At 53.0% G+C, this 14,164-nt stretch overlaps 1 protein-coding gene across 17 annotated transcripts in view; it reads left to right on the forward strand.

Moving 5' to 3' along the window:
- LOC108923650 (CLIP-associating protein 2-like) overlaps positions 1 to 14,164 on the forward strand; it is a 36,327-nt gene that overhangs the window by 1,092 nt on the left and 21,071 nt on the right. For 15 of the 17 annotated variants that reach the window (XM_029259844.1, XM_029259846.1, XM_029259848.1 and 12 more), the window contains exons 1-8: positions 7,136 to 7,346; positions 7,936 to 8,067; positions 9,982 to 10,058; positions 10,501 to 10,593; positions 10,779 to 10,924; positions 11,215 to 11,350; positions 11,561 to 11,631; positions 11,977 to 12,036. In XM_029259844.1, the coding sequence (XP_029115677.1) occupies positions 7,313 to 7,346; positions 7,936 to 8,067; positions 9,982 to 10,058; positions 10,501 to 10,593; positions 10,779 to 10,924; positions 11,215 to 11,350; positions 11,561 to 11,631; positions 11,977 to 12,036 (749 nt within the window). In that variant the 5' untranslated portion in view covers positions 7,136 to 7,312. Of the gene's footprint in view, positions 1 to 7,135; positions 7,347 to 7,935; positions 8,068 to 9,981; positions 10,059 to 10,500; positions 10,594 to 10,778; positions 10,925 to 11,214; positions 11,351 to 11,560; positions 11,632 to 11,976; positions 12,037 to 14,164 lie in introns of those variants that run through there. The other 2 variants (XM_029259847.1, XM_029259860.1) reach the window with 2 other exon arrangements.

A 14,164-nucleotide genomic window follows, 5' to 3' on the forward strand; every position in this document is an offset into this window, starting at 1 on the left:
GGTTAGCAGTGCTGTGTGTTGTCCTGCCTCCGAACTGGTGCTGCAGAACACGCGATGTTGACAGCTGTAACTGTGCGTCTCCACGTGGCTCACGTGGAGGTGCCGATAAAGAGGGAGAAACAGGGTACAAACAAGGTCATTCTGTGGTCACGTTGAGCACATTTGCATTGGTCACCTGTGGTGGACACCTGTGGGACGGTCCACAATGTAATTGTTCTGAATCTGGAGCACCACTGCACCCCCTGCTGGCCCAGTGACGCCTGGTACCAATAAGTGTCCCGGTTCCGTCCACATGGACTCTGCTCTGTCCATTGAGACGTTTGGTGTTTCTGACCTTCTTGTTGTGCGGTGATATATCTTTACTGCGGTTTTACTGTCTGCTTTTCACAGAGAATACAATAATGTGCTGAAGTAGGTTGTCAGAAGGAACCGAACCCGTGTCTCCACTACAAGCGCTGTGTCCCGACCCGATGGACCGTGCGGCATGTTCCTAAGGACCGAAAGATGGGTTTTCCCTCTGAAACGTGTTCCGCTCCTGTGGACAGAAGTGATGTGATCTGTTGACTGCGATGCTTTCAAGGCCCATGATTTACTTACTCTCTTACTCTTTAAACATTTACCGTGTTCGCTTCGTTGAGGACTGAAGTACTTCTGAGGTCACAAGATACAGCGCGATGATGAGTGTCCAGGGTGAGACATTGGTCAGCCTATCAGGGTTAAGAGCACGGTGAGATACCGTGGGACAGATCTGGAGTCAGAAAAGAGGTGTTTCGACAGTCCTGAGATAGTGAGCAAAGGCATGAGTCTCCTGGAGGTGCTGAGAAGGTCAGAAGGTCAGAAGGCCAGGAGAAGACGAGATGTTGAGGTGAAGGTCATTCCACAGCTTAGCACTAAGGAGACAATAATCAGTCCTTCTGTGTGTGTTTGAACAGGCAGGAGCAGGACGTGAACTTTTACCCTTTAAAGACAGTAAAAAATGTGTCCAACGCTAGAGCCTCTGGGAGACTAAACAAACAACGAAACGTATCGTTATATGAGAGAAGAGAAACCTGGTCCCGTCTGCTCATACGTCTTCTATTTTGTGTCTCGTGTCCAACTCCATTGTCCCCCGTACCCCTCCCACCCCCAACACCCCACACACGTGAGAGGAGTTCCTCTCAGGGCTTCCACAGCCTTGCCAACATCTGTAAACATCTCAGCGTTGCGCTAATTCATCTACGGCCACAGTGGGGAGGGTGTCAGTTGGGCTCCATTCTGCTTGGTGATGCCTACGACACACACACACACACACACACACACACACACACGCACACACACACGCACACACACACACACACGGTTCTGATGTAAGAGGCTGCAACTGTGGTTCAGTGTGTGAAGTGAGGACTACCAGCCTGTGGAGCTCATGATGGGCGCAGCTGCTGTCCACCCAAGTCCTCATACAGTTCAGTTCAGTCCGGTCCTGTCCAGTCCATGTGTCCCCTGGTGCTCTGCACACTCCGAGTACTTCCCCCAAAGGTCATGTTACGGTTAGGTTAAGGTTATAACTGGGGTTAGGGTTAGGTGTGGAAGCCATCAGAGACGTGTGTGAGATGAGGCAGCCTAATGTGCTCTGAGTGAACATTATCATGGTGGCTGCAATGTCCTTACTAACCTGAAACCTTTAAAGAGAGAAATGAATCTGCACACACACACACACACACACACACACACACACACTGCTCTCCTGCTTTGGGCTTCCCAAGGAGATGGAACATATGCTGACCCATATGGCCCCGCCCCCTGTCCCTTAAATCGTCTTTATTGGCTCTGTTTCCCTCTCTGATTCTCAATGTAACCTTCCCCATGATTCCTGCTTCTCATACACACACACACACACACACACACACACTTCCGCAGTTCTGGGAAACCAATCTACTAGTGTGAAGCAACAGAAGGCCGAGCAGGTACGTGACCCAGTCCACTCCCTGTTGTGGGCGTGGCTAACAGTGACCCAACCCTCTCTGTACCATGACAATTTTCTTTTTGAGGGTGCCCCCTCTTCCCCCAAGCCTTGCAGTTAATGCTTCCTGAATGATCTCCAGATCATTGTAACCCTGATTAGCAAGTTGAAACTGGATGGATGGATGGATGGATGGATGGATGGATGGATGGAGTTATTAATCTTACCGTAGTCACTCTGTTGTACCTCCAAAGTCACTTTCACTTTTTCTTGTTGTCTCTTTGAATAAATAACTGTGACAAATAAGCAAACAAGGGACAAAATACAGGAGGCGGAGCTCCCCTCCCCATCATCTCCACTGGCATCAGACTCATAACTGCGTACCGGGTTCGTGCGTCTCCATCGGCGTCATGACGACACGGTTCATGAGAAACCCGAAGAGCTGCCTGTCTGCTAGCCTTTTTCCACGCAAACCACGAGTGCAGCGTTACTTTGTGTGCTGTGCTGTGTGAACAAGTGCGTGTCCAGTGGGGATGGTCCACAAGGTTTTGACGCCCCCTGCACTGGGACACGTGGTGAACACTGGTCAACGTGAGCAGCAGCGCTGTGGGGGGTTCAGCGTGTCGTACGGGAGGATCCTGGGGACGAGGTCGGCCGGACAGGGTCCGGGGCTTCTTCTCCTTGTGTCATCCGCAGGGTCGCGCGGGGTCGCTCACCCCGACTCGTGGAGCGAACCGCAGCTCGACCGTCATTGGGGTTGGGGCTGGGGGTGCGACGTCGAGGCGTGTCGGATGACAGGAGACCAAACAGAGATGCCGAGCGCGTGAAAGGATCGGACGGGAACCTTGGAAAGTGTCCACGTTGCGGTCGAGATTCGACTCATGGTGACATGACAGGGTTTGTGGTTTTCGGAGGAGCTCAGGCTTGTCGTCACCGAGCTGCCGAAGCTCCTGCAGGAACCTTCACCGCTTTGACGGGGGAAGGACAGGGGCTCGAACCATTGCTGTCACTCAGGGGGCCAGTCTTTCTCGGCCGGGGGGAATCTCTCGTCCAACTCTGGGTATTCCTTTCGGCAGGTCTCCCGAGCTGTGGGCCGTCCTGTTCTCTCTGCCCCCGAGTATTGACTACCGAGTACTGACTCTAGTGAGTATTGCGCGTGTGTGTGTGTGTTCAGTGAGGATTCGGCTGTTTGGAACTTCTGATTTTCACTGTGATCTGAACTGCTGGATTGGAACGGAAATGAACCTCCATCATCTACTGTGGAGCTGAGGTCATGACACTGAGTGCGAGTGCATCCTGACTCTTAGCTGGGTTTTGTGTGTGTGTGTGTGTGTGTGTGTGTGTGTGTGTGTGTGTGTGTGCGGAGTCACTGAATGATGACTGAATACTCACACTAAGAAGCTTTGCCTTGGGTACAGCAAATCCACGATTTAACAGGTCCTCATTAAACGGTCAGGATTCTGTAGTTCATGTGTCGATATAGCCCTGTTATTTTCCAGCTGAAGTGCCGGAAAATACTATGGTATTTTGTACTGAGGTATTTCCTTGACACAGTCTGGCCTTCATCGATCGTACCATCAAGGTAACGTGTATCAGTACGTGACCAGGAAGGACAGTGACCGCTCTTCTGAGTCGACCACTAGCGATCACCTTGTTCTTCTCAAAAGATGTCAGAAGTTTATTATTATTATTATTATTATTATTATTGTTATTATGTTGAAATGCATGACATGTCATATTTATTGTGACCTTTACCATTTCCTGTATGTGGTCGTCATTCGACCGTTGGGAACACGGGGAGCCTTTGTGCTGTAGAGCACGTCCACCTATAATGTTCGCTTTCGTATTTTGTGTTCAGATGAACATGGATTCGATTCGTCTGCAGTTTTACCGCGGTGTCCAGCAACGGCACGAAAAGTGCTTCACAGTGGTTCAAAACTATAGCGCTGGAATGACAACCGAGAGCACTGACTAAGCACTCAGCAAGTCAGCGACCAGAGACTCCCCAACGTTCCCCCAACGTTCCCTCAACGTTCCTTCAGCGTTCCTCCAGCATTGCTCTAACGTTACATTTTTCTGTTCTGTTTGAGTCTGCTGCTGGCAGCGGTGCTTTGGTGTTCCTAAATGTGGGTCAGCATCCCTCCTCCGTTCACAGATACACACACACACACACACACACAAACACCCTCCTCCTCCTCAGTAAACAATCTCTCAGCTTTTTTCTGACTTTGTATGAATCCTTTAGCCGTAAAGCAGTTTGTGCAGCGTTGCCCATGGCAACGGCCCTCAGGATTGGGGGCTCAGCAGAACAAAGCCGCGTTTATCTGCTTGCAGCATCGCGTCGCTCGGCCACCGCGCCCAGGAGGCCATTAGTGACACATCGTAAGTTTGAAATGTGGCCCAGGGGCCCCGTATTAGGAAGAAGCAGGGATCTCGCTGTTGGGGGTCTTGCCGTCGGGGGTCTCGGATTCAGGAAAGTCGGTTAAATCTCTGCCCTTCGCTTCACCGACTTCACGGACTGAACGCACTGACAGAAGTTTGGGGGGCAGGGGGGTGGGGTTAAACAACACCCGGAACACCATCCCCTCCCACATTCATCCACAGTATTCTCAAAGGAGGGGCTTGCAGCTTTGGGGTTTTGGCACCATGTCCAGCTGAAAGCAGTGAGGATGGCCGTGGTGTCGCCCCCCGGTGGCCACACCACAAACTGCAGGAATTCCCGCAGCTGCACCTTGAACGCTGCGCCCAGCGTGGTGCCTGTCGTGGTGCCCATGTGCCATGTGCTGACATCACAGTGAACCCTGGGGGGGTTCTGAAAGCGCTGTCAGCTCCAGGAGCCCCGCCTCCTCAGCTCGTGCCATTCAAACTGGGTTAAAAACACTCGGTCCTCATGAGCCAGCGGACCAATGCAAACATTTCTGTGGCGTAAACGTCTCAATGTTTCCAGCCCCGGCATCCCGGTGGAGGGCAGCCTCTGCGCCGAAGTAAACGGGTCGGTCAAAGATGGGATGTTTCCTGACAGCAGGGGGCGCTGCTGAAATCTGTGTTCTGTCTGGAGACATAGAATCGCTACCCGGTATCCTGTTTCTTATGGTTTTATTGCTCAGCACCGTCGCACACGGAGGAAAAAATGCACGTAACATAATTATTCTTCTTTTGCACGGCAGCCCAGCTAATAAAGTCATGTTCAGACTGCCTCGTGCGGTCATCCGGTCACTGGGCACGGTCCCCAGGGACTGTGAGTTTGGTTCCCTGGGCCCCTCGGAGCTGGAAGGTGTTCCCCCCACAGACACCGCTCGCCTCTATTTACCTATCTGGGCTGTACTTCACTCTGCAGAATGGGGGCGGAGTCAATTCGGTGACTGACCGCAACCGGACCGCAATCACAATGTCTCCCGCAGCAGGTATGAGTTGAGCAAGTAACGGGACACTGCAGCTGTGTGTCGAAACTCGCACTGGATTTCACTGTGAAAACGTGGTTTTTATTCATACCTTTGGCATTCTTTACTTTGTTGTGCGTCTCCATGGAGACCAGTGACTGTGGGATAATCAGAAAACATCGACCCTGCAGTTGTTCTGAGGTGTCGCCCAGCTGATGTCCAGCCTAGCTGACCACACATTCAGAACCCTTCCAGAAAGTTCTGTCTTCCACTGGTGTCCTCAGTGTTTAAGGGTTGTCTCCACGACTCTGTGCTTCAGTCCATCAGGCTGCTGCTCTTCACCTCCTTCTCTTTCCATCGTCTCCATCTTGGCAAGAGAATTTTGTCTTCTGGTGACGACCATGTCCAAAGAGCACCAACACACACGACAACACGCTGGAAAACACACACGAGAGCAGTCGGCACTGGAGTGTGACGCTTTACGCGAGTGGAGCTGTGAAAGAGAATAAAGCGAGTCGACCCGGTAACGTGTCTTCTGACCGTCAGGAAGACCCTGCGAAGGACACGGTTTCATTGCGAACGCTGCGGTCGGAAACATAAAGCTGTATTTTTTTCAGCAATTCGGTTTTCAGGAGTCCAGCCGCAGTTTTTCAAAGACCGCTTCTTTTATCATTTGCTTTCGTAGTTCGGACATGATTTTTGGAAGGGCTTTGGCTGTTTCCATGGCGACAGCCCGTGCCTTCGGTTTGACCTGGTTCCTCCCCAGCGGCGGGGGTTGGCTGCTGCGCCATCATTCCAGGCCCTGCGGTTCATTCGCACAGGTTTGGTTCATATGAGCGTGGCTGGGGGAAGCACGGTCCAAAGGAACGCGCTCGAAATGAGCATTATTCACATGGCTGCGATTCATTCAGCTCAGGGTCAAAGGTCAATTTAACAGTCGGACCTTTCTGCCCATTTCTGGACACATGGAGAGCTGCCCACTCGATCCGACTGGCTTTAGATCAAAGTGCTCCCGGACCGTACTCGGTCATCTGGAGCATGAGCGGAGGAGACCCCCGCCAGAGCAGCACACTGCCAACACCAACCTGTGTGACCGCGGTCATGCTGAACACGTGTTTGTGACGAGTCTGTTGGGATGCGATTCGCAAAATGTATTTATTGACTCTTTCTTTGCCGAACAGCCGTCGCTCTTGTTTGCCACGAGCTGCAATAGTTGGTGTTCAGGTCCAGCTATTTAGAATTCAGTTTACACTGGACCGTGCGGTCACAACCGTTATGGTCGAATTGTCTGCACCCAGCAGAAACCCCCCCTCCTCCAGACACCTGTGTCTCGTGAACCCGTCCTGACCACTATGGTCCCGCTGTGTGCGTGCGTAAGACAGCACAGAGCAGCAGGAGCCTTTGTCTGCATCTCCAGACAGACTTGCCATCTTCACAGGCAGCTAGCCAATCAGCACTTTGCTCTCAGCATAGCTCCGCCCCCCCGGCCTTCCTTCTCAAAGGGATGTGGCCACTCAGCACTCTGCTTCCCCCGTGGTTCTGCCCCAGACCCGCCCTCCACAAAAGGAGCTGGCCAATCAGCACTCTCCCACCCGCACGTTTCCGCCCCAGGCCTGCTGTCTCCAGAGGGAGCCGGCAAATCGGCACTCGCGCTCCCCGATAGGCTCCGCCCCCCGGGCTCCTGCTCATTGGTATGCGGCAGAACTGCGCCGCTCCAGGACGGCACTGGCTGCAGCATGACATCACCTGTCACCCGATTGGCCGCTTGGCCGCCGGGGGGGCGGGTGCAGCGGAAGGGAGGACGAGGCAGAGAGCGAGGCGCAGGGAGAGGGACGAGAGAGGGGGCCAGAGAAAGAAGATGCCGGCGGAGGCAGGGAGCCGCTGAGACGCGGGCTGCGGTACGGAGCGCCGCACCCGGCCATGTAGGGGCGCCGCGGGCCACGGCGCAGCTGACCGGAGCCCCGAGCGGCCCCACCCCCCCCAGGGTGCCATGAGGCGTCTCATCTGCCAGCGGATCTGCGACTGTGAGTGCGGGGCAGGGCGTGGGCAGGGCGTGGGCAGGGCCCGTGCTTTGTGTCGCCCCCCGCTGGCTCGCAATCAGCCGCGCCACCCACGCTCTCGTGAGCGGAGCAGCGGAGGGGACGCAGCTCTCTGATCCTGGATCGGCCGCCAGGGACATGGGGGCATTTACCCGCCGTCCTTTGGCTGCGGGGGGTGTTTTCATTAATGGATCTCAGGGATGTTGCAGAGCGCCTGTTTGATGTGGGAGGTTGTCACGGCAACGGGTAGCGCGCGCGTGTGTGGGTGTGGGGATGAGGGTGTGTGCGAGTGGTTATTGTGTCAGGCTGGAGGGGAGGGGGCTCAGGTTGGGGTTTTGCAGGGCCCGAAATGCACGTACTCGTGCGTGCGCGTGCATGTGTGTGTGTGTGATGGATTTGCCTTCCATGTAGGCATCTTGCTGCAGGGTCCTGTCAACAGCACGGTGCCTCTTTGCCAGAGTGCAGTATGAGGCCGCGGTTGTGATACCCGCCCCCCCCCCCTCCCCGCAGCCCCACATCGAACACGGCTCCACAGCCTGTCGTACATGCAGGCCTCTTTCCCCGTGTCCCCTAGACAAAAGCTTTGAGGATGAGGAGTCGGTGGACGGGGACCAGGCTGCTGGAAAGTTCCCTGCAGCCCGAGGGCCCGGAAACTGCAACAGCGGCACTCGAAGAACCAGTAGTGCGGGGCCCAGCCGGACGGGAGGTGAGGCATGGGTGGAGACACACACACACACACATGCACACACACAGAGCTGGGTGGAGAGCTGGGTTCTGCTGCAACTAAAAGCCGAACGATGCTGATGCTGATGCTGATGGATCTCGTCTCATGGTCGAACAGACAGGAAACTAAACGCCGTCGCTGCTTCGAATGTCTCTTCCTGTGTGTGTCTTTGTTTTTTTGCCCTGAACCGGTGTTTGAGCCCTTCTGAAATATTTCATCCTTCCATCCCTTCGGAAGTGTGTCGTCGCCTATGCGGCGTGTCCTTCTGCGGTGGTCGCACATCGGTAGAAAGTGCCAGAACCAGACTGAGGTTTGGGGGAGTCGCCATTCTTGTTGTGAATGAGTGGCGTCCCTGGTGGGCGGTGTTCAGATCTGGAGCTCCTTCAGCATCTCTGTGCATTCAGTGCAGGAGCCTGGAGCCCAAGGCCATGGCGGGATGGTGCTAGGCACCTGTGTGTGTGTGTCTGTGTGTGTGTGTGTATCTGTGTGTGTGTGTGTCTGTGATAGCTGCCGTCACTCGAAGGACACGGAGACGCATTTTGTAAATTATTTATATGCATCCTAAGTTCTGCAGGCTTTTCTTTTACCTTCTGGCTTCACCAGATACCTGCGGTTCCCTCACGTGTCGGGCAGCGGCACGAGGGTCTGGGGTCCATCCCTTTGACCCTGGACGAGAGCTGGACGAGCGCTGTGCATTTAGTCCCACGAACCCAGGAGACACAACGCTCACCTCTGCACAGATGTGCATGATTGAAAATCACATGGAACACTGTGTACTTGCACGCGTGTGCGTGTGTGTGTGTGAGAGAGAGATTTTTCCAGCATTGAAACACCACCCGCTCTCGTGGGGATCGACTGCCGGACAAGTTCGTGAACCAGACAGGAAGTGCTGGGCCGACTGGTGATGGATGGAGCTCTAGTAGGAGTCGGGAAGGGGGGGAGCGGTCACTCGGGAAACACGCTCGCGGTTCGTACGGTCGGATCCTTTGTGGGCCGCGGCAAGGGGTCGCTCTCTGTCCAACAGATGCTTTGTGCACACCTTGCTCAGGAGTCGGCGAGGCGCTCAGCGATGCTCCAGAAAAGCGCCCCCTGCAGGAGAGCTGCTCACACGACGCCCGAAACACTCAGAGCTCACGTGTGGATCCAGCGCCGTGTGTAGAGACGGGATTCGCTCATCTGCAGGGTGTCGAATGGGTGCCGGGACCCTCCGGGGCAGACGCACAACCACACACACACCGGCTAGTCGTGTTGCGAACACAAGTAGGACAGCAAGTCTGTTGGCACCCTGTTCTGTTCAGAACTCAAAGTTACTTTGACCACTCAGTGATAATGGGTGAAAACGCAACGACAGCGACACCCTTCCGTTTGTTTACTGGTTACATTCTGTAAAAAATGGCATTTCGCTGCGATACATTTAAAAAACTCTAAGATCTTCATGTAAACGTTTTTCTTAACTTCACACTACATTAAAGTAAAAATCCATGGTCTCCTCACCTTGTTACTGGTCAGTGATGCTCAGCAACAGCCGCTGTAAACCAGAGCTGTAAACACTGTGGGAGGGAGTTGAATTAAGGTGGTCCCGCCTGCCTGTGCTGTCCGGGTCCCTTGTGCTCACGCATTGCGGCCCGGAGGGTAAACCCGCGTTACGTGGTCACCTGCGCAAGGCAAAAAATGTAGGAAACAGGGAAATAAAATGAAATCATCTAGCGAACGACGAGGAAAACGTTTGTATTTTTTCCCACATTTTTTCGACATTTGCCTCTTGTACGAGGAGACGCAGGTGTTTCAGGCTGGACCTCAGCTTCTTCTAGAATGCTTCAGAAAGATCGTGGAGTTTCGGGAACTGGACCAGCGCTCGTCATGGTTTGACCTCCTTGCACGCTGCACCCCCTGCAGGTCAGTCGAGGGAAGGCGCTGGTGCCGTCGATGAAGAGGACTTCATGAAGGCCTTCACCGATGTGCCCACGGTGCACGTGAGTCTCCACTTGCGCTCGTTCGTGGTGCGAACTTGACCCCCGGACCCAGAGCCGCAGAGGAAGACTGGGCCGTGAGCACGTCCCCACAAGGGTCTCTGTGAAATTGGCTTCTCTCTTATCCTTCCGCAGATTACCGCGGCACAATACAGGCACAGCCCTGTCGTACAGTGTAAATCAGCAAAGACCTCGGTGCAGCAACGCATCGAAGCGGCTCTTTTCCCATAGGGCCGTGCTGCTGCTGCTCTACCGTTTCTAAATTATGAGTCACCGAGAGCGGATCAGCGCTGCCGTGCAGCGTCTCTGTCTGAAGGACAGCACTTGCTGCGTGTTGCTAATGGAAACGTCTCCTTAACTTTGCCCGGCATCTGTATTTTTACCCTGGTGTGTGTGCGTGCAGCAGCATCCCCTTCCCGCTGATCAGACTTTGTCCTGCTCACAGATCTACTCAACCAGAGACCTGGAGGACAACCTGAACAAGATCCGCGAGGTCCTTTCTGACGACAAGCATGACTGGGACCAGAGGACCAATGCTGTAGGTGGCCGGCAGGGGGGCGCAGCGTTTCGGGGGCTGGATACGTAGATAATGGAACTTCAGGTTTAATTCGGCAGGGAGGCCCTTAGGATGAAAGTGCCAGCCAAGACTGCCAGGATAGTGCAGTACCCCTCCGGTCAGACAGGGGGAGCCAGACTGAGCACCACTCCTTCTCTCCCCAACAGCTGAAGAAGGTGCGCTCCCTGCTGGTGGCCGGAGCAGCAAATTATGACTGTTTCTACCAGCACCTGCGCCTCCTGGACGGGGCCTTCAAGCTGTCAGCCAAGGACCTGCGGTCACAAGTGGTGCGTGAGGCCTGCATCACTGTGGCGTGAGTACTGCCCCCTAGTGGTTCCTAGAACAATATCCCCGTGTGTCTCTGATCGCAAGTAGAAACCCAAAGAGGTCAACAACCAAGAGTCAAAGTCAGTCACAACCCGTCAACCAGTTGTGACCGTGGATCATATGACGGTTACTTGACAGCTGATATAAACACTCTCTACCCACACAAAGTCATTGATAATTTCTGTTTCCTTGATCGGTAATGAAACATTCACACCCAAAGTGCGTTGAGCATCATGCTCAGGCACCTGAGCTCCTGACCTTCTCTTCTACTTCCAGCCACCTTTCTACGGTCTTGGGCAACAAGTTTGACCATGGGGCCGAGGCCATCGTTCCCGTGCTCTTCAACCTGATCCCCAACTGCGCCAGGGTGATGGCCACGTCAGGTGTCGCTGCCATCCGCTTCATCATCCGGGTGAGCAGAACATCTCCATCAGAGCAGCTCGATTTGATGCAGTGTTGACTCCAGGAGACGATGTGTGAGAAGGAAGCGCTGCTGAACCCAGGTTGCTTTCCACTCTGTACTCGGCAAGCCAGTGTGTGTGTGTGTGCGTCTGTGTACGTGTGTGTTGGTGGTCCTGGTGTGGTATGTGAGGTAACCCGATGTTCTCTATCCACCCACCAGCACACACACGTCCCACGGCTGATACCCCTCATCACCAGCAACTGCACCTCTAAGTCGGTGGCCGTCAGGAGGTCAGTGCTGCTTCCCTCCCTCCTTCTCTCTCTCTCCCTCCCCCTCTCTCTCTCTTGCTTGCTCGCTCACTCACTCTGCCGTATGAGGTCTTGGCCCGTATGACCGCACTTGCTGGTCCAGTGTATTGTTACCATACCAACCTGTTCTTACTGCACTGGGCCCTTGTTGCCTTATTAACCCACTGTACTGGATGCATACAGAATTTCCCAAAGTCCAGACAGGGGAATGATTGACTACATTAACCGAGTTAAAAAAATTTCGCCCTGAACGTACCATACAAGCGCTACATCTTTCTCATTGCTCCCTCTTGGCTGATTTGTGCTTCTCTCCTCCAACCTCTCCAGGCGCTGCTATGACTTCCTGGATTTACTGCTTCAGGAGTGGCACACGCATTCTCTGGAGAAGTGAGAATCCCGCCGACACAGAGAGTTCGACACCTACAACTTTAAATTCTTCTCTACAGCCAACTCTACACCTAACTCCACATTCATCTCTATACCCAACCCTAACCTAACTCTACGTTCATCTCTACATCCAACTCTCCACCTAACCCTACACTCATCTCTACACCTAACTCTACATTCACTTGTACATCCAACTGTACACTTAGCCCTACACTCATCTCTACATCCAACCCTATATCTAACTCTACGTTCATCTCTACAGCCAACCCACACCTAACCATTTACATTTACATATTTTCATTTAGCAGACGCTTTTGTCCAATGCAATGTACATCTCAGCAAAAGTACAATTTTGCATTACATTAAGAGAAAGAGACATAGCTGCAGACATGTAAGTCTCAAGGAAACCTAGTTTGTTCCCTACCACTTGCTGCACCGAGGTTCATTGTTCGAGTAGGTGCATAAAACACAGGATAGACAAATCCTGATACCCTTCCACCAATTTTTTTTTTAATATTATAAGACACACAAACAAGCAAATACAATGCCGGAGTAGTGGCTGAATAAAGGCTGTATCTGGGGATGCTCATGAAGTTACGGTGCATGAACAATTACACCATAAATGAGCTGGAGAGATCTTGGGCGAAGTGAGTCCAAAAAAGGTGAGCTTTCAGACCCTTCTTGAATATATACAGAGTTTCCACAGTTTTGAGTGACAGGAAGGTCATTCCACCACAACGGAGCCAGAACCGAGAATCTCCAAGCTTTACCTTTCATGCGCGGGACCACCAAGCGAGCTGAAGTAGACGAACAAAGGGGTCTGGCTGGGGTGCAGCAGTTGATTAAGTCTTGTAAATAGCTGGGAGCAGTTCTATTGATACATTTGTAGCCATAACCAGGGTCTTAAATTTGATCCGGGAAGCTATAGGAAGCCAGTGCAGAGAAATGAGTAGAGATACATGGGAGTGCTTTGGCAAATCAAACACAACTCGTGCAGCAGCATTCTGTAGAAGCTGCAGAGGTTTGATGGCATTAGCAGGAAGGCCACACAGGAGAGAGTTGCAGTAGTCCAGATGGGAAGTCACCATGGCCTGGACAAGTAGTTGGGCGGAGTCAATAGTGAGGTAGGGACGGATCCTACGAATATTATGCAGGATGTATCTGCAGGACCGGGTTGTGGCTTCAATATGTTGAGAGAAAGACAGACTCGCATCTATCGTTATTCCCAGACGTTTAGCGAACGAGCTAGGCGAAATGAGTGAGTTGTCCAGTTTGATCGAGAGGTGGTGACAGGAGGACAGGCCAGCTGGGAGGTAAAGAATCTCTGTTTTGGAAAGGTTGAGTTGGAGGTGGTGATCAGACATCCATGAAGAGATGTCCGTCAGGCAGGCAACAATGCGTGGGGAAAAGGCTGACTCACCAGGTGGAAAGGAGAGGAAGAGCTGGGTATCATCAGCATAGCAGTGGTATTTGAATCCATGGGAGGCTATGACTGGGCCAAGGAAGGAGGTGTAGATCGAGAAGAGAAGAGGACCCAGTACCGAGCCCTGCGGGACACTGGTTGAGAGAGGCAGAGGAGAAGAACGAGAGCTCCGCCAGACCACTTGATAGGATCTGTCAGATAGGTAGGACTCAAACCATCTTAGTGCCACACCTTTGATCCTAAGCTGGTTAAGAGATGAGAGTAGAATCCGGTGATTGACAGTGTCAAACACTGCAGACAGATCGAGGAGGATGAGGACAGAGGAGAGGGAGGCAGCTCTAGGAGCTTGGAGAGCATCAGATACCGCCAGAAGGGCCGTCTCAGTGGAGTGATCAACTTTGAAACCAGACTGGTAACCATCAAGGAGAGGGCTCCGGGTGAGGAAATCAGAGAGTTGATCACAGGCTACCCGCTCTAGGGTTTTAGAGAGGAAGGAGAGGAGAGAGACTGGTCTGTAACCCTACCTTTACCTCTACATCCACCTCTACACCTAACCCTACACTCATCTCTACATCCAGCCCTACACCTATCTCTACATTCATGTCTACATCCAACTCTACACCTAACCCTACATTCACTTTTACATCCAACTTTACACTTAACCCTACACTCATCTCTACATCTAACCCTACACCTAACTCCACA

This window comes from Scleropages formosus, chromosome 18 (assembly GCF_900964775.1).
Source record: "Scleropages formosus chromosome 18, fSclFor1.1, whole genome shotgun sequence".
Lineage (NCBI taxonomy): Eukaryota > Metazoa > Chordata > Actinopteri > Osteoglossiformes > Osteoglossidae > Scleropages > Scleropages formosus.